The 19,043-nt window shown below is 40.8% G+C and overlaps 1 protein-coding gene across 1 annotated transcript in view; it reads right to left on the bottom strand.

Moving 5' to 3' along the window:
* Nucleotides 1-17,618, bottom strand: part of LOC130254099 (ras and Rab interactor 3-like) — a 155,141-nt gene extending 137,523 nt beyond the window's left edge. Inside the window, exons 1-2 of the mRNA XM_056493323.1 lie at nucleotides 17,127-17,618; nucleotides 14,778-14,885 (exon numbers count right to left, since the gene is read on the bottom strand). Coding sequence (XP_056349298.1) covers nucleotides 14,778-14,885; nucleotides 17,127-17,283 — 265 coding nt within the window. The 5' untranslated portion in view covers nucleotides 17,284-17,618. The remainder of the gene's footprint in view (nucleotides 1-14,777; nucleotides 14,886-17,126) is intronic.
* Nucleotides 17,619-19,043: the final 1,425 nt, after the last annotated feature.

The following is a 19,043-nucleotide window of genomic DNA, read 5'->3' as shown; positions in this document are numbered from 1 at the left end:
ACTGCTGAAGATACCCAGGTAGCTAAGGATGCACTTAGTGATATTGCCAAAGACATCCAACTCAGCTGAAACCTAGAGAACTGACCACATTTACTCAAAAACTTCACAGAGAATCTGTTTATATCTAAGCACTGAGGTCCTTAAAATCCCACTCTACATCCCATTTCCCTTTCCTGTTCAAGGGAATTTTCCTTACTGGCTTTTATGAGAATGGAATCTATTAGTTTTCAGTAATATACCCAGTTATTTAACTGTAGGAGATACAATTTCTATGTACAGGGGTACAACTCACACTACAAGAACATTTTGCTTTATTACACTGCCAGTGAAATAAACCCATTCCATAGGTTTGGAGGCACAGAAATAGGAAAAGAAATTAAACTCCAAGGAAGACACTGCTTTCAGACTACATAGAACACTTTCTAATGTCATCTGGCACTTTTCCACAGGCCAAGGACAACAAACATCTTCCAACACAGAGATTTACAGTTTCTGTTTTACCATCCAAAGTCACCTAACAAGATTCAAGGCACTTCTGTGCACTAGACAGCACAATAAGATCAGTTTTCATCATTTGAGAGGGAAACACTCCAAGCAATGGTTACCTTGCTTTCCACCACACAAATCAGTTTCTCTGTGATCTTTCTCATTTGTATAACCCATGAATTTTAAGTTAGTTGTAAAAGTCCACAGAAATGCAATTTAGCATCTTCCATCTGTACAGATTTAAAAACCCTTCTAGAACAGCAACTGCAATAGTTTTGAAATGTCCTTTTTCTTGGTTCCCTTCCTTATCTATACACTAATAATTTTGATGACAGAGGAATATTTCAGTATTTTAACAATTAAATTGAGCATGTCAATGTTTTCACTATATAATGGAGGAAATATAAACACCTGACAGTAATTATGATTTTGTCTGATTTAATATCAGAACAGTTTCACTGTTTAAAATTATGACTAACCTTCACAGACTGCTACACAGTCCTACTGTGAAAGAAAAATGATTTCACAGAAAATTATGAGAAAACTAACTTTTTTGTCTTTATAAAGGTACACTAGTAACATGAATCAAGAATAATGTCTGAGAATGCCAAAATAGGGGATATTTCTCCCAGTGGAATTAAGATTTTAATACTTTGCCTTTGATCTGAATTACACAGTATTCTTTAAATCCAAGAGCACAAAATTCCAGACTTCCGTAAATAACCTGAAGCTTGCTAGCACAAATCTGCCAACTAACAAATCCCTCTTCATCTCTCCAAAGGCTGCATTTTTAAAGGTCATTAGATGGTCAGCACACACACTAGATTTACAGACCATGTAAATACAATAGACAAAAGACATACAAAATCTCAATTCCCAATTTTGAGTAGCAGTGCTTCTTAAGAACTTACCATCCCTCATGTAAATCAGAGAACCTGCATGCAGGTGATATTCACAGACAATAACAAATCCTAACTTCCACTACATAAGGCAGTCCAGTGCTGAATTTGCTGTGTTTGTAGGGGTCCTACTGATGTGAAGAGTGACTTAGGCAGAGCACAACACCAAAATACTCCTCTGAAAAAGAAAAAAAACCCCAATAGACTCAAAACCTCTGATTCCTACCTAAGACCCTGTTTTGTCTTAAACATGAATGATCCTTCCCAATGGAGACTCAAGGTATTGGAAAGGTTGCAGTTCACAACAAGATCAACAACTTCAGGTCAATTGCATATTCAGTGTTAAAGTTCTGCACAAATGCTATACTAAATATGAATATTGGCTCAAGTGAGCCAAGCAAAATCAAGTATTAGATCCACCTTACTTAAAAATCTGCCCTTCAAACTGAAATGAATGCACTGTAGTGTGGAGTGTTGCAAGAAACTTCCAGTTCCAGGCACTTTGTCCTGAAGCAGAAATGGTCCTCCCAGGTACTGCTGTGTGTGCCACTACCTCAGCCCCAACACTCCACTACACAGCTTTCATTTTCACAAAGCAGATCAAGAAAATGTCAATTGAACAAAAAAATAACCAAACACCCAAAGTAAATCCATGCAAACATCTAAACCTAGATGTACATTCAGATTAAATTGGCAAGATTGGACTTTCCCAGAATTCTGAAATGTGACCACGTCTGCATGGGTCATTTCACTTTAGCTGTGCCTCCAGCCTGTCCTCAACACTATGTGGGAGGTTTACACTAATCAGCTTTTTCTGAAGTTTAAATTGCAGCATCACATCAACAGCTGTTACACAACATCAAGAAACAAGAGCTTGTGCTGATTTATGAAAGCCAACCTGGTGCTATTTTCAAGCCTCTGAATTAGCATATATTTTTCCCCATAAAACTATTCAGCATCATTAACTTAAATATTTTAGTTGGGAACTAATAAATATAGAGATGCATGATGTTCTAAAAAGCCAGAGCTATTTTACAGTTAGTATAAACTCACCAGCAATTAATACATTACAGCACCATGATTTTTCTCACAGCTTTAATTATGTGTTTGTAACTTCATACATTGGAGAGTGAATGTTTTCCCAAAAGAGGGAAAACATACACTACCTTCCCAAGTTTGTTTTAAAGAAAATAAAATTATCCTCTCATAAAACATAGACCATACAGCTTAACAGCCAGTAAAGCCAAATTCCAAATTTCTATTCTTGGATTTTGTTACTTTGCAGCTGTAAAGGTGTCTGGCACTCACAGAGCATCTGAAGGAACACCTATGGCATTTAAGCCCTTTACATCCTTTGAAAATCTTTCAACTAACAAATTTTTTTCTCTAAAGGAAAAATGGGGGATGGGGACCAAAAGAGAGGAAAAATAAAGTCAAACATGTATCTAGTCAAAGCACACATGTATTCATATATCAGTCCTCAGGAATCAAAACATTGTAACTCTTGTTAATCTCATAATTGCAAGAGGCTTTTACCCATGGCTGTTAAATAATACAATCCAAATGCCTCTTCAAGATTAAGTATATAAAGTCACCGTGCAACTAAAATAGGAAGACACCAAAAGATATGCTACACCATTTGTATAAAGAAGAGAAAGATTACTATTGTTTCCTTGATATTTAAGTATGTTTACTAGCAGAATATAAATGCATCCTTTGGGAAGATAATGACTGTAACTTTGAATTTTTACTCCTATAAATGCCTAATCTGATTTCATTACTTTAAAACAAGCAATTCATTTGCTTTTCCCATATAAAAGATCCATTTTACAGACAGAAAGGAAGATAAGGTATTTTTGCAGAGGAAAAAAAAGAAATAAACAGAGCAATGAACTGAATAATCTGAGGGCAAGAAACAGGTGCCTCACTGACAAGGCACATCATATTTAGACTCATTCTAAATCAGTATTTGTGGTACCTAACTAGTTGCAAATCTACCATTGGGAAATCCAAGATCATCTTCACTCTCTGTGGAGAACAAAGCTTACTATTATAAAGATGTTTTCCATGTTCAGACCCCAATCTAAATAGGTAATATTTGTAGAAGAAATAGAGATCAAGGTTCCTCACTAATGCAGAATTATATTTTTGCTCCCTGCTAGTGTTGAATTGTATTTTTGCTCCCTGTGGAATAAAAAAAAAAAAGTATTTTTTCTGGAGTGAAGGAATATAGGCTAAAGTTCCAAAGAAATTCACTGCTGCAGGCACAGCTAGAATTGAGGATTTTCTGGTCCCATATCACACTGATAGATTGAATCTCAATCTCTGGCAGTAAAGACTGGTGTATATGGTTATTATGAAGCTCTGTACATTTCATGACAATGCACAGATGTCAGTGCACAGAACTTCTAACTCTATAGTTACTATAAAACTGCCATTAAAACAAGATATTTACAAAATAGCTATTACTTACAAAAAGAGGTGTTAGATTTTGTAGTAAAGAAACTCTAAATAAGGCAAACAAAAAAACCTCTCTCCACTTAGTACTTAGTGACTGAACTTAGTCTTCTAGACGCAAGAGATGTTAATCTGGTTTCTTACAACAACGTTCAAGATCTCAGTTTGGGGTCATGTCTGTGGGCACTCCAGAGTCAGGACACAGCCCCTATTACAGTCTGAGCCCAGTGAGATGTCACAAGTCTCAGCACAGACAGGCACACAGCCAGTGCTGCCCAGCACAGCCATTTCCTCCCCACACTTTGGATACAGAAGGTTCTCATCTCTTCCACAAGGTATCAGATGTGCACAGCTGAAAACCCTTTGGAGGGCAGAATTACCCTGCAGAGTTGAGCCCCTGGCAGGAAATATCCTCAGAGGCTCCTCAGAGCTGGACTGCAGTGCTCAATACAATAATGCCAGACCAAAATATTTGGAATTGGTTAGGAAAGAATTTCAGCTGTGAAGATCACAATTTTATTTGTAAGAAGCATAGAGTACATGCATCGTTATTCCCATGCCATCTGCAATTTCATCCCAGAATAATAATAATGCTGCTGGCATTTGTGTAGTACTCAATCCAGCAACAGGTAGAATGAGGGAGAAAACATCAAATTTGGAAAGTCTTCAGCAAAACCAAAAGGTTCTGCAAATAATTTCATGTACTCCACCAAATCTGAACAATTACCAAAGCCATTGAGCTTATATAGAAACTTTTATAGTTCTTTTTAAGATCCAGAAAAGTTTGTATGATATGGGCAACTATCCTTTTTCAATATAACATCTTTCTTACACACAAATTGGTTTTGTACCTATACCTAAGGAGCAACTGGTGAAACACTGAGTAAAAAGAATTTCACAAGCAGTTATTTAGCAGAGACTTAAACATTCTTTAGCCAGTCAGCATTTTTTTCTTTACAGCAAATGAGAGTCCAGAGTACAAAATGGGTATTGTGACTGTTTCCAGCTGTAAGTACTCCTTTCAACCTAAGCAATTTGAGATAGTTTTGTTATCTCCTAGACTACAGGAAACATAATATTATTTAGACTTTCAACCCCCCTAAGACAATAGAAAAATAAAACTGAGTTGGGTGACCAGGCTTGGTGCTGTTCAGAGGTAGCACTGAACCAAGTTGGCTGATTTCCCATTACCAGTCTGCTGTCTTGCAGAGAAAGCAGCCCAGCTCCAACCTCTAATTACCTAAGTAGTACTTACTAAACTTAGTTGCCCTAAATATCCACAGATTAAAGTAGTTCTGGAGATGATCCCAGATAGTCTTTCCAAGTAAGAATTCTCTCATCACGTGCTATTACTAAACAATCCTATACAACCAAATAACTATAGTAAACACATACAGCACTGAAAAACACAATTGATTAACTGATAACCTTCAAATGTGAAGTACGTATTCTGCACTTAAAAGTCAGTTGGCCTAAACAAACCCTCACCTCACCCTTCACAATTTTTTTTAAAAATAGTAATTTTCAAAAAGCTTTGAGTCAGGCACAAGCACAGGTTTGCTCACACATGAGAAAATACTGCTGACCATTTTCTTTCCTTTTTCAGCCTGCAAGCAGCAAGAAGTCCTCATTTTAGTCTTGGCAGAGCAACAGAGTGTTGGCATTTTATAATGTCTCTCTCACAGAGCAGTCCCAAAAAGCATTCCCCAGTGGCAGAAACATTGCCACAGCAGAGACCTGCAACTTCCCAAGTCCCAATTTTTCATTTCCATTCTCTGTGGAGAGCAGTTGACCCAAAGATGTGTCAGCCAGGAATGTACTCACCCCCTTCTAGGGAGCAACTAAGAAGATCTATACAGTCCAAGGCTTCCTCTCCCTCTAGGTGGAAGACATGAAGAAATCACAAGTGCTCTGTTGTGTAGCATTTAGCTACCAGTTTTAACTAGCTGGGAAGTGCTAATGCTTTATTTACTGTGAAAAGCTGTATCTTTCATTTTAATAAGCACAATAAAAGAATCAAATCATGAGCTGATCAGGAAGGACTGCTGATGGTGGCAGCAGCAACAGCTCCAGTCTCAATGAACTTAATATGGCTAAAAGTTATGATCATGTGGGGGGGAAGCTACTGACCTTCTCTGCAGACTTTGGGTAAGACAGTTTGCCTTTTTTTAGTCTTCTTTTCCTTTTCCTTGTTCACTTTCATTAGGCACTCTTAGGGACTACCACTGCATCTCATAACAAGGACAGATAACACTATAGCTCTACAGGGACCTCCCACACTCACCTAGCAAAACATCACTGAAACAGGACTAATTCACATGTTAGCTTTGACTTCTCTGTCTGGCCAATCCTGGCTGGCCAATTTCTCAGAGCACCATGGTACTCATTGCTCACAAAGTGAGATTCAGGAAAACAGAGAGTGATAATATTACAGACAGTTTCTTTCACTTTCTGTTTTGGAAGCATCTGCATAAAAATAATAAGATAAATGGACATGGGAAACATCTCAAAGTGTCAGTGCAAGTAAAGGAAGCAGACAAAGGATAGCAGCAAGAGGGAAGAGCAATACTTGCAAAAGGCTTCTGAATATAAAGAAAAGCCTTACAGCAGTCAAAGATTCTATGGAGGGAAAACTGCATAACATAAGAATGCAACCTTTATAAAGGCATGAAAAGTAATAGGAGAAAATGCTAATCAAAGAACTAAACCAGACACATCATCCCACCATCCAGCACTAAATCTGTGGGACAGAGCCTCAGCTGCTGTGGACTGTCAGGGGTGTATTGATGGTAGAGTTAAGGAAGCACAGATATGCTCCCTGGGGCTCTAAACAATTGCCTTTCTCAAAGAGCCAGTTTTGGTCTAGGAGCTCACAAAGCTCAAAGCACAAGCTGGTTCACAGTAAATGGGGAGAGTGGGTAATAAATCTGTTTTCCACATTTCAGTCAATTTAAACTTCTAAACGTATATTTCATTCAGAAATTCCATTCCAGAAGTCTAAATGTTTCCCACCATCTGTGAATATCGTACATCTTGCTATCAAAAGGTTTAAATACCTTTAATAGCAATAGATTCAATCATATTGCCTTCAAGCCACTGAACAACTGAATGCATTATATGCAGGGGAAAAGTAATTCATCAGGTTTAGGCAAACTCTGAGAATTTTCCAACAAGCATGTATGGAAACTGAACAGGCAGTCTAAATTATAATATTCTTGCTTGCAGGAAGGCACATTTACCACTGTTCCTCACTATGGGTAGATAATGTCACCCTCAGCATTGTTAAAGCAGCACCTGTTATTAACATTAAACCATTAATCTCACGCTGAAAGAAAAACCAATTGGCTGAAACATACACATGGTAACCTATTCCATCTGAAGTGTTTGCCCTGCTGTACTTCAACTTTCCAGAAGACTTCCTGCAGGAATTGATCTGATTCAGTTTCTAAGGCTATTAAAATTTCTACTAGAATGTCTTCAATGTCTATCAACTTCAAAGAATAAAGAGAACCACCAGTCTTTATTGCCTCCCTGTAGAACAGGACTGATGCCAGTTGAACTGTCAGCAGGTATTTTCAGCCTGCTAGGTGGATAACCACATCTATTCTGTAATATGTCATTGGCATAGTGACTACAGAACTAAATATGTATAATAAAATGCTGTCACTTCAGAAAAAAAAATAAGAGCTCTTATCAGAAACAGATAGCAGAACTGTTCTTAGCAGAACAGTTGAAAACTAATTTACCATAATTTCTTGCCCAACCAAAACCAAACCTCTCTCTACAGTTTAATTTTTCCTTTTATCACTTTCTCTGCTTACTACTTCCCAGGGCCTACCTCTTTGCTTTGCAATTCCCAAGATTCTCCCATGGTCCACCATCCAAATTCATTCTCCCTTCATTCAAGTGCCTCTTTCATTTATCCTCCAACTCCAGGATGCCTGACAGGATAATCTTAGTCTTTGTACCATACAGTTCCAACCCCCAAATTTCACTATCCCTCTTGCAGCTTCTGGTGACAATCTTCCACCTCCAGGTGCTTTTCACAATTTACTTCCCTGCAGCCCAGTTCTGCACTTTCAGAGCTTTGTCTGAATCCTCCACACTGGGGGTCCAAGTTAGACTGACAAAACACTGAGAGCACAGAGATGTAGAAACAAATCAGCATTTTAGCATTTGTCAAGCAACCCAGAATCTCATAAAGGCAGTGCTAGGCCAACCCCTGGAGTATGAATAATGATAACAAATCCCTCCATCATCACAGGCTGATGTACAAGGCCTTTTCAACCCACTTCCTACACCTTCCTACAAGCAAAGTCAGCTCTGGCAACAACTGCATGCAATACAAAACTGCAGTGCTTGCAGTCTCAGCTGCAGTACAAAGTGACACAGAAATCAAAATTGCCATGAACAAAGATAGGTACATTTAAACACAGCTATTACACCATTTTCTAAGTGAAAAATGGAGCACATATCTACAAAACAGTCTGTCTCCCCTGTCATACCAAAGAAGAACATGTCCAAATACACATTATCCCCCACTAAAGGCGAGTCAGTCAGCAATACCATGGAGAGCTGCACAGCCAAGTCTCATTAACTTTGATTTTGAAATCACTAATTCAGGATTTCAAATATGTCCTGAGTGAAATGTAATTCATTTGACTTCCATACCACCTCACAGGATAACTCAGGTTGGATGGAACTTCAGGAGTCATACTAGTCCAAACATCATTTTTCCAGGAGCCTAAGTCAAAACTGAGGTATCTGGATTTGATTCTGTCACATCTTTCCTCTTTGACCTCAGGCCAGTGATTTACACAGCTGTTCTCTGCCTGAGTTGTCTGCAGTTACTGAAAGAAATGTTACATTGCTGCTACATAAGTATCTGATAAATGCTTAGGTAATGTGGTTTGAAATGCAGGCAAATCAAATATCTAAATACTAGAGCTGGGCTAATACAGGGAACTTGAGATCTTAGTCTAGCACTCCAGAGCATTCAACCTGATGTTCCAAGAACCTGTGTTCACAGACATTAAATTTAGTTCAGAAGTGGCTACTTTTTAAAAATGTGGATTTTTGTTTCAGGCCTGCTTGTTGGTTTCAAAGCAAAGACTCAACTTGTAGAAGTCCTTATCCACAGTGTGCTTCAACTGGACCCAAGCCAACTGTAAATAAACCTGAGTCATATGAAATAAAGATTATATTAGGTAATATTTTTACTAGGTTTAAGAGTACACAGTAAGATAAGAACATACTATTTAATATGTTTGATTTGCCTTTGTTTACTACATGTCTACATGGCATTTTAGTCAGACCTTAATTTACTGTGCATTAAACTGCTTCTGGCAAACTTGACACCTAGACCTGGCAAAATGGATAAATTACCCTGGAGTGTTCTGTTCTCAGCTCTCCAGGGGATGCTGCTGGCAGGTTGAGTCAAAGCACAGAAAGATGTGTGTCTCATTCCTTTCTAGCATTTTGGATGCCAGTTTTAATATGCTGCAACAAAATGAACAGCTCAGAAAGAAGGATGATTATTTTTCAAATTCTATGTTCAGCCAAAGCACATTTCCTACTCTTGATGGTAAGTTCACAAAAAACAGCCCACAAACAAACAAACCAACAAAAAACACCCAACACAAAGAAAAACCCCACCACCTTCCCCAACTAACTTCAACCACACATACCTGCATAACCATTTAAATCTCACACTCCAAGGCTATGCAAAGATGCCAGTTCAACCTCAACCTAGGTGTGAATTCTGATCTGGGAGACCTCAGCAGTCACATAAGAAAGACTTGTGACAATATGTTTGTCATTGGCCATCAGCTACCCCACTAAAAGTGGTTTTAAATTGCCACACATCTGTCTTCCCCATACAAATGAGATCACAATCAATTAAATTCAGCACTTGGTATCTACAGGGACAAGAGGGAGTCTGGAGTCACTGGATTAGGGGGAATAACCCAAAGCAAACCCAAAACAAATAAAACCCCACTAGCATATGACAAGTGGATACAGAAATAAGCTACATGCTAGCTAATCAGTAAGTCTTTCAACTACATAAATAAATACACATTCACAGGACACTGCACCTATATGTTATGTGAATACAATATGCATAAAGCAACTAAAATTCTTTTTCTTAAACCTCTCTTCATTTTAATTTCATTTTAGAATAACGTGAAAAGAAATTAATTAATAACTTTACTGGTCTTTGAGGGCATAACACTCTGGAATAACAAAATATTTTAAATCCACATGCATGCACTATCAATAAATTTATCATACTGAAACTGTTGCACATGCATCAAGGCAGAGAGGAAGTCTGACTAATATGCACGTGGGGAATATTTGCAAATAACATAACAGAACACAATAGTTTTCTGTAGTATCTCAATGAGACCATGGTCTTTCTGTGCTAGGTATTCTATCAATGCAGAGTAAGAGCACATGCAGGTCATGCTGAACTTACTAATTTTTAGGCTGTTCTGAAACAGAGGTTTACAGTGAAATTATTAATACCAGTGCATCACATCTTACATGAGACCCCAAAGTTATAACTAACAGTGCAAAATACACACAGACTTAATGACTTTGATCCTGACTCAGAACTCACTTATACACATGCTACTGGGAAACAGACTTTGCTATAGAGGACTGATTCTTTCTCTCTGCTACAACGTGCCTTTTAATGCTAAACTAAACATGCAGCATGGGTCAGGAAGAAATGCTAACCCTGTCCTTCCCCCAGTCCACAATTCTTCTTTACCCAGTAGTTACAATGGGAGGAACATGCTTGAACCAAATTGCCACCTATTTAAAAATCAATGTAGCTCATTAAAATCAATGTAGCTCATGAACAGTCCATGGTTAACAAACCACAGGCAAGAAAATCCCACTGTATATCTGTTTCAAGGCTGCTCCCTGACTACTGTCACAAGACAATGGAAATATATTCCAATACGTTTCTAATTCACAGGGAAAAAAAATCTATCTGTATTCAGGAACTACTTGAAAATGTTCACAACAGTGAAGAGTCTGGGTCAGTTGTTAAACAGCCTGACATGCCCCAGTGGAGGCACATGGTAAGAAACATCATGACACCCAGCCACCCCACCTTGTATGTGCTCTGGAAACCTTACTAGGAGCTCTGGAGGACATGGAGTCAAGGGAACATTCTGAAACAAGAGGCAAGCCATTGGAGCAGAGAAGCTACAAACCAGACTTTCTGGGCAGATGGCACTGCAAGCTAGCAAGCTGATAGCAGATGGAAGTGAGACTTGGATACAGCAAAAAAATCAGTTGCAAACTAATGAGGTATGTTAAGATGCTAGAGACAACTCTTCTCTGATCTCTCTGCTTTAAGTGAGGGTCAGGTCAATTCCTCCTCCCACAGAAATCCACCAGAACCATAAAGAAAAGGTAGCTTGGTTTCCTTCCAAGAGGAAGCCATCCAGAGAGTTACTCAATACCAAACAAATATAAGATTCATAATTCAAAAATCCCAGACTCTCATTAATTTTCTGAAGTTCAGAGCCTTCTATATAGAATCTATAAGCCCTCTAGCCTCCATGACAATACAAAGACCAGTATCTTATCACAGCAGAGAAGCTTTCAACAATGGGGAAATTTAAAGCTAGGAATGATTTTTAATAGAAAAATGCTCCAGAACACATCAACTATGGTGAGGATTTGGTCTCAGTCCAGACTAGAACTGAGGTTGTCTTGAAGCTCCCAAGGCTTCACCTGCTTCCTGCAGTGACCTACAGCTCCCTTGCTGCCATGGCATAGTGACAATCTATAACTCCTCATGATTGCAGAATATTACTATCATAATTATCAGTCCTCTGATACAAAAACTCCAACTTTTCTTCTCTGGTTACATACACACACACACATGTATTTTCTTGTCCTCTTTCAGAGTCCCCTGGTTCTTTTTTAAAGCAGCATTGCTGAGACTTAAGCATTTTTTTTTCTTCTGATACAATGCCCCAGAAACATTATCAATGTTTGCAGAAGAACACAATAAGAACTTATCTACTTCAGCAAATGAGACTCATCTCAAACAGTGTAGACTATGTGAGCTTCTAGAAGACAGCAGCTCTCCCAGGCTTCTAACATTACTTGCAGAAGCTTACTCAGTTTTTATCCCAAGATATATTACAAAGGATGAGCCTTTCTTGCCAGTGTCATGAAGAACAAGGATCTCATGGTCTTATAAACTTCTATGGCTGCCATTTCTAACAATTGGGATTTTTACTTTTTTACTTATGTATAAGTTAAAAAATCGAGTGGTAAATATATCAACTTTATTGAAAGCTTTCAGAAAAAGGGAGGTAAAGCTGCAGACTTGTGTGGGAAGCTAATGAAAAGGGAGCACAGCAATAACACAAGGGATTAACAGGCTCTCAACAAAAACCTGCATTTCTCAAGGTACTATGAAATCCTTGTATCCTAAACACACACATAAAAACATCCACATAACAGAAGAAAACTGGTGTATAGCATACACACAGCCATGCATTTGTACAGCCCCTCATGCTTAGAGCAGACACAGAAATGACACAGGCAAGAGTAAGTACATCTCATACAGGAGCCTACAGGGAACTCTGTACTCATATTCCAGCTGAAAATCCACACTCTCACCAATCTCCTGTGCAATCTCCATCAAGCCTCTTGACCTTTCCTGGGACTTCTCTCCCTGTAGTCATATGATTACACAAGCTACTTTCCCAGATGAGCTATCTTACTTGCTCCTTATTGATAGGTGTTCAACCATTGCTACTTTCTCATTATATGACAAATCTAAATCCCTGGCTACCAGAAAAAAATGGAAAAAAAAATAGATAATACACTAAAAAAACAAAACAACAAAAAACAGACAACAACAAATACTATCCCAAATCTACACAAGTTGTCACTGAGCAATAACAATAATGGGTTCTTATGGATCCACTCCTGCCCCACAAACACCAACTTTAGCTATTTTCAGATGTTCCCTTTATTTACAGCTTATATCTAGTCACTACTACAGCATCTCAATTCCTCTTTCAGCTGCAGAAGATACACAGTGATAAGCAGAACATAACTGCAGAATAACAGGAAGTGATTAAAAATGCTACAACTGCAATCCTGTGACAGACTTGATCTGTAAATCTGTCTTCTAACTGAAGAAACACTTTTTAAAAGAAAGGCTAGCACCATTTCTGTGCCTAGAAATTATTAATTTAATACAAGTCTTGTGATATTTTTCATAAAACTACAGCATCCTGAGGCATATTTTGGCCTCCCTTGTGTCCATCTCTTGTGGTTACAGAGAAAAGTGCACCTCAGAGACCTGAATTTCAGAAAGCACATCAAAATGACCCAGATGTATTTATTCCAATTATTCTTAAACTAATCTTACAACCTTAGAAGGATGGAAGAAGCTGAACTATTTGTTTTAAACATGTGAAGAAATCAGTAATGTTTCTGAAATTCCAACTGACATGCAAGCATGTTTTTGCCTTGGTCATTTTCTCATATCATTGTGAAAAAGTTCTTGCTCATGCTAAATGGAAGTCTCCATCAGAACTTTGACAGCTGCTTTTTTGATTTAGCTTCTAAAATTTTGTGGCCTCCATTGCCTTGACTCCAAGCATGCTATGGAGTATGTGCTCAAACATGATCACATTGATGCATCCACATATTGGAGGAAAATGAAAGAGGAGTGGGAAAGAATAGTATTTTCTGACTATTCATCAAGAATCATTATGTGTCTCCAAAAGGTCTTTTTTGTGTTCTTTTTTGTTTGTGAACAACTTTGACAGACAAATCAAGAGCATCATAAGGTTACAGACACAGAAGACAGCAAACCAACCCACAAAGCTCTTAACAAAAGAACGGGGAAACTCTTGGACATCTAAAGGATACAGTTAAAACTTTTGGACCCACATACTTTGAGCTATGTTCTTCCACTTCTCTCTCAGGAGTGTATAAGACAGTAGTGATCTTCAATCTATATAACTGGCATCTCAGTACTACAACAAATACATAAGTGAGGGCAGGAATACTGCTTCAAACTCCCCTAGTGCCTGGGGCTCACAGTATCCCAGAACTCGTGCTGACACTGTTGGAGAGAAGGCACACACTCCACTGCTATCACAGAGTTGATCAAAGAGTCACATTAAAAAAAGTAAATCTGAACTTAAAATTAACTTGGCCAGTGCCACTGGCAAAATGTCTTATCTCCCACACACCATAAACCACAGAGAGGCAAGGAGAGAGGGAGAAAGGCAATACACACTGGAAAGACAGATGGAAAGATGAAAGCATTGTGGACTAACAGCAATACTAAAATGCATCATCTATTTCTGCCCTCAATCAATTCTTTTTGCTTGGCCAAGATAGACATCCTGAAGTAAAATGGATTCCAGGGTTTCTATATCACTTACCTCATCAATCCCCTCTACACAACATAAATTCCTACTCTGTATACATGGTTTATCACTAAACTAGCAAACCTCAATAACTGTGTAATGGTAATGAGCATAAATCACTGAGCTCAGATGTCATCTAAAACACAGCATATTTCACCCCCCATAGTTTTAATAGGAGCACACGTCTCATGACTTGTGCAACATACACACATCAGCTGAACAGAAATGAATAATCACCAAAGGAACAAAACTACAGAAATCAAATAGTTGGCACTACTCTCACAATGACCCCAAAACATTCCTTTATCAGAACATTACCTTTTGCCTTTAATACATAAAACCATATCATTATGTAACACAATAAACCTTATTTCTACACAGAACAGTCCTGGTTTGTTGGGTTTTTTTAAGTTTAACACTGATGTTTATACACCACTGCAGCTTGCTCATGACAAAACTACCCAATAGTACATCTCAAGAGCTTATAGGACATAACAAAATTTTCCCATCTTACCTGGTTCTGTACAGTTCTCTTCATGTGTCTCATTAGGTGATGCCATCAACCTTCTATTCCTCCACATTCCTGATATAATGCTTCTGTCTGGAACAGCTAATTCTTGGCCTGTATTAAATAAAAAGACATTATGCCCACTAGCACTGATTTTTTCCTGCATAATCCCAGCTGGACTACACATGCCCACTAACAAGGAGCATGGACAGAAAGCAAACAGGGTAAAACCCAAGGTGTGACTGGAGCATGTGCCAACAGACATGTGCTAGGTGCTCCTAGCTCCAAAGGGTGCATCCAGGCACCATATCCGAGCTGTTGGCATGTTCCAAGCTATCAGAACTATCAGAACACTTGGCTGTGACCCACAGCAGGAAAATATTCTGCACCAAGCAAATGCTGGAGCCTGTACCTGTGAAAGTCAACACTTGCAGCTCCTATATAGATGAAACCAGCCCAGCTATGCTGACATGAGCAAAAAATCACACTTCCATTTAGTCATCTGTACTTGCACATATTACATTACTGCTTTCATGAAAAAATAAAAATGCATATGGATATGTTCCAGTTACGTTTTAGTTTATTCTGAACTTTTCAGTTTTGGGTATGATTAATAATATCAAGCCATTCATAACTCGTCAAAGAAAATGGAAATCACAGTGAATTCTCATAAGTCTTAAAAAAATAAAAACTTTTTCAGAAGTCAATGAAGCTTTTGCCAAAATGCATATTCCAGAACCATTCTCAACAAAACCTGTTAAATAGTGTACAGGAGCACTTGTGACATCATGTACCATATGCAATCATAATAACCAAAGAAAGAACCTCTTAATCAAATCACTTCCACCTCAATCTTACCTATTTCAAATTAACGTATTGTAATAACAACAAAAATTCTTCCTTGGCCAATTTTAGACTTTTTACTGTTATCATGTAATGCCTGTGTTTTCCTAGTGACTGCTAGAAAGAGAAGTCTTGTTTAGAAGTTAGTTTTTTCAGAGTAAAATATTCTGAGCCACAATTATAAGAAACACAGCCAACAGATGGTCAGTGTTTATGGATAATATGTACTGTAAATTAGTCAGCTGAAAAAAACCCCTACCTGATGCAGCATACCATCAAAAATTAGGTTATGAGGGATTTAGCTGATAACCCAGGAGATTAAAAACTTTCATTAGTCATGACATTTTTCATGAAAACCTAAAAAAGTTGTGGAAAACAACAACTGCAACAAAAAAACCCCTCAAGCTATGTAAACATATTCATACCCCTATTACTTATTTCCAAATTGAAAAAACAAGTTGAAAGTTTTAAGATGAGCAATATGCTAATATGGTCTAAGACACCAAATTCTTATATAGATGGCTTGTTGCCATCCTAGATACAGCTCAAACAAGCCAGGCAATAATTTGAGCACAAGAGCATTACAAACTATGGCAAGTTCCAGCAGATTTTTCTTCCCTAAAGCACACACTTGAACTTCAGCTTTAATTTAAGTAGATGACCCATCCTAAATGTGCTGAAATCTGAGTTTCTTACATTAAACGTAGCTGCTTAGTGGTGAGCTTAGTCGATTTTGTTTTTATTTTTGTTTATTTATTTTTATTTTTTATTTATTTTTGTTTGGACTGCTGGCAGCCCTACCCAGAGACACAAGTGCTGTCCCAACAACCTCAGACTTTGTATTTGAGGGATGTGAAGCATATTGCAGGATGAGGGCCTGAAGCTACACACTTACAGCCCAAGCTGTGCCAGCAGGCAGAGGAACGAATGGGAATGATATGGTTAATTCGAAATGCATCAGTTTACCAATACAGCACACTCACAAATGATGCAAAAGATTCTCTTATAATACTCTCTCTACAAAACGTAAGATTAGCACCGTTCCTAGCCTAAAATGCAGAATTTTCTCTCATATCTATACTGTAGTGAGGGGAGAGGTGTTGGGGGTGCGTGTGAGATTGAGAAAAGCATCAGCTACAGCTGATGGAGGTTTACAACCTAAGGACAGAACGGAAGGCAGCCCGAAGTTGCGGAGGGGACCACAGGCGGCTGCAGAGAACTCCACTCCGGTGCAGCAGCAGGGGAAACTCCTCCAGGGCCGCTCCCAGGCACAGAGCTGCCCGGTGATGCCCGGCCGGTTCCCGAGCCGAGAGCTTAGCTTCCCCCTCTGCCCGGCGCGGGGCTTTCTCCAGAGGAACCCGCGCTGCTCCGCGCCCCGCCCGCACGCCGGAGCATCTCCGCTAGAAAAGCCCAAACGGGAGCAGCCACCGCCGCCCGACCCCGCCGAACGCCGGCACCCCGGGGCGCTGCAGCCCAGCCGGCCCTGCGGGGTGCGCCGGTCCCGGCACTCACCCGCTCTGGAGAGCAGGCTGGACATGCACCAGGCGAAGAAGAGGATGGCGCAGATGAAGCCCAGCTGCTGCAGCAGCATCTCCCGCCTCTTGCGAACTTTCCTCAGCATAAGCAGCATGGTCTTCGGAGGGGCGAGCGGCGTCTCCTCCGGCTCCATCGGAGCGAGCGCGGGCGCCGAGGGGGCGGCCAGTGGGTCGGTGGGAGAGCGGGGATCACTGCCGGCGGCTGCCCGCGGGCGGCTCCATGTCGGGCGGGCTGCAGCGCGAAGAGAAGCCGGTGCCCAGGGCCTCGCTCGGGTCGGCAGCGGCGCGGCGGAGGCAGAGCAGGTGGCGGCGGGCGGGGATGCACGGCAGCCCGGGGCGGGGGGCGCTCAGGGCCCGGGCCGAGCCCCGCGCCCCATGGCCGGCGGAGGGAGCGGCGCGGCGGCGCCCCGCGCTCCTCGGGCAGCGGCCGCCGCGGGCTGCGAGTCAGCGCCGAGCGACGGACACATCCATGCGGCTCTCTGCCCGCCCGGCCAAGTTTGAAGTTTATCCCCTTCCTCCCTCCCTCCCTTCCCCGCCGGCAGCCGTAGGCGGCGGGTGGGCGACTCAGCCGGCGCGGCGAGAGCGGCTGCCCGCGGGCTGTCAGCGCGGCGCCGGGCGGGCACTCAGCCCCGGCGGGCGGCTCGGCCCCTTCTCCCCGCCCCTCTCCCGCAACTTTCTGGGTGCTGCTCCGGCACCCATGGCAACGCGCATGTGCTCTCCCCCACCTCCGGGCCGGGGGGAAGGAATTAACGGGCGAAATTAATCCTTTCCCTAAAGGCGCAGGAATGCCCCGCTCTCGGCGCGCCCTTGCCGTCCGTGCGCGGAGGGGAGCGGGCAGCGGTAGGTGCGGAGGAGCCGCCGGGGCCGGGCCGGGTCTCCTGTGGGGCTGCGGCGCCCCGGGGCTGGCGGGGAGCGCCGGAGGCTCGGGGCTCTCCCGCCTGTCTCAGGAGATGGGTTTCGAGATGGGCTTCCATGGGGAGAATGGCGCTTCTGCGCGCAGTTTGCACTGCGGCGAACGCCTGGTGCTTAGGATGACAAATTAATGACCCGTTTTGTGAAATGGTGGCTGGTTAGTTGCAGGCTGTGCCACCGAGATTTCATTTCTTTTTTCAACTAAAATTCTATGTTTACATTAATTAAGTGGTTTCTGTTAGACAAGGAGTGATGGGAACTTCCTCCTAGAGCACGCGTATCGCTTCTGTATTCCTCCCAGAAACGCATGAGGAAGCACATGTAGGCAAAATGGGATTAACTCATCTGATCTTCTTTTTGATACAGCATTTGGCTTACGACAGAAAGCCTTTCAAGTGATTCCCATTGGATCTTTGTCTATATTCTTCAGAACATACAACACGTATCTGGAATTGTCGTGGTTTCATAATTATAATACAAATAGCCTACATAAACAAATAATCACAAATAAAATATCAACAATCCTCTGTTTTCCCATCGTTCAAATGTGTTTTCTAGTTTTGCTTGTGAATTCTGTCCACTGCAATAAGATACAGAAGCACAGTGCTCAGGATGTTCTGGTCCACACTGCATGTGAAATTGCTCTGGATTCATCCTGAAGAGTACCAGTTGTCTCAAATTCATTATTCAAGCTGGAGAACCAAAGAGGTTCTCCATTAACATTGTTAACATCTCCATGTTAACATTGTTGCTGCTTTACATGCACATAGCTACAGAAACTGTGTCTTAACTGTCCAAGCTCCACAGGCACCAAGGCTCTGGTGGGCTTTTGACTTTCTGGTTTACATTAAAGCAGGAAAACAACTGCATGTCAGAAGAATGGCACTGAGACATGCTCCAGTCTCCTATCTTTCATCCCATTTATAGGTGCTGAGAGAGGAAAAGTAACTCTGAGAGGTCTTGCCTACTACAAAAAAAAGGT

This window comes from Oenanthe melanoleuca, chromosome 5, assembly GCF_029582105.1.
Source record: "Oenanthe melanoleuca isolate GR-GAL-2019-014 chromosome 5, OMel1.0, whole genome shotgun sequence".
NCBI lineage: Eukaryota > Metazoa > Chordata > Aves > Passeriformes > Muscicapidae > Oenanthe > Oenanthe melanoleuca.
This window is presented reverse-complemented; position numbering and strand designations above follow the sequence as displayed.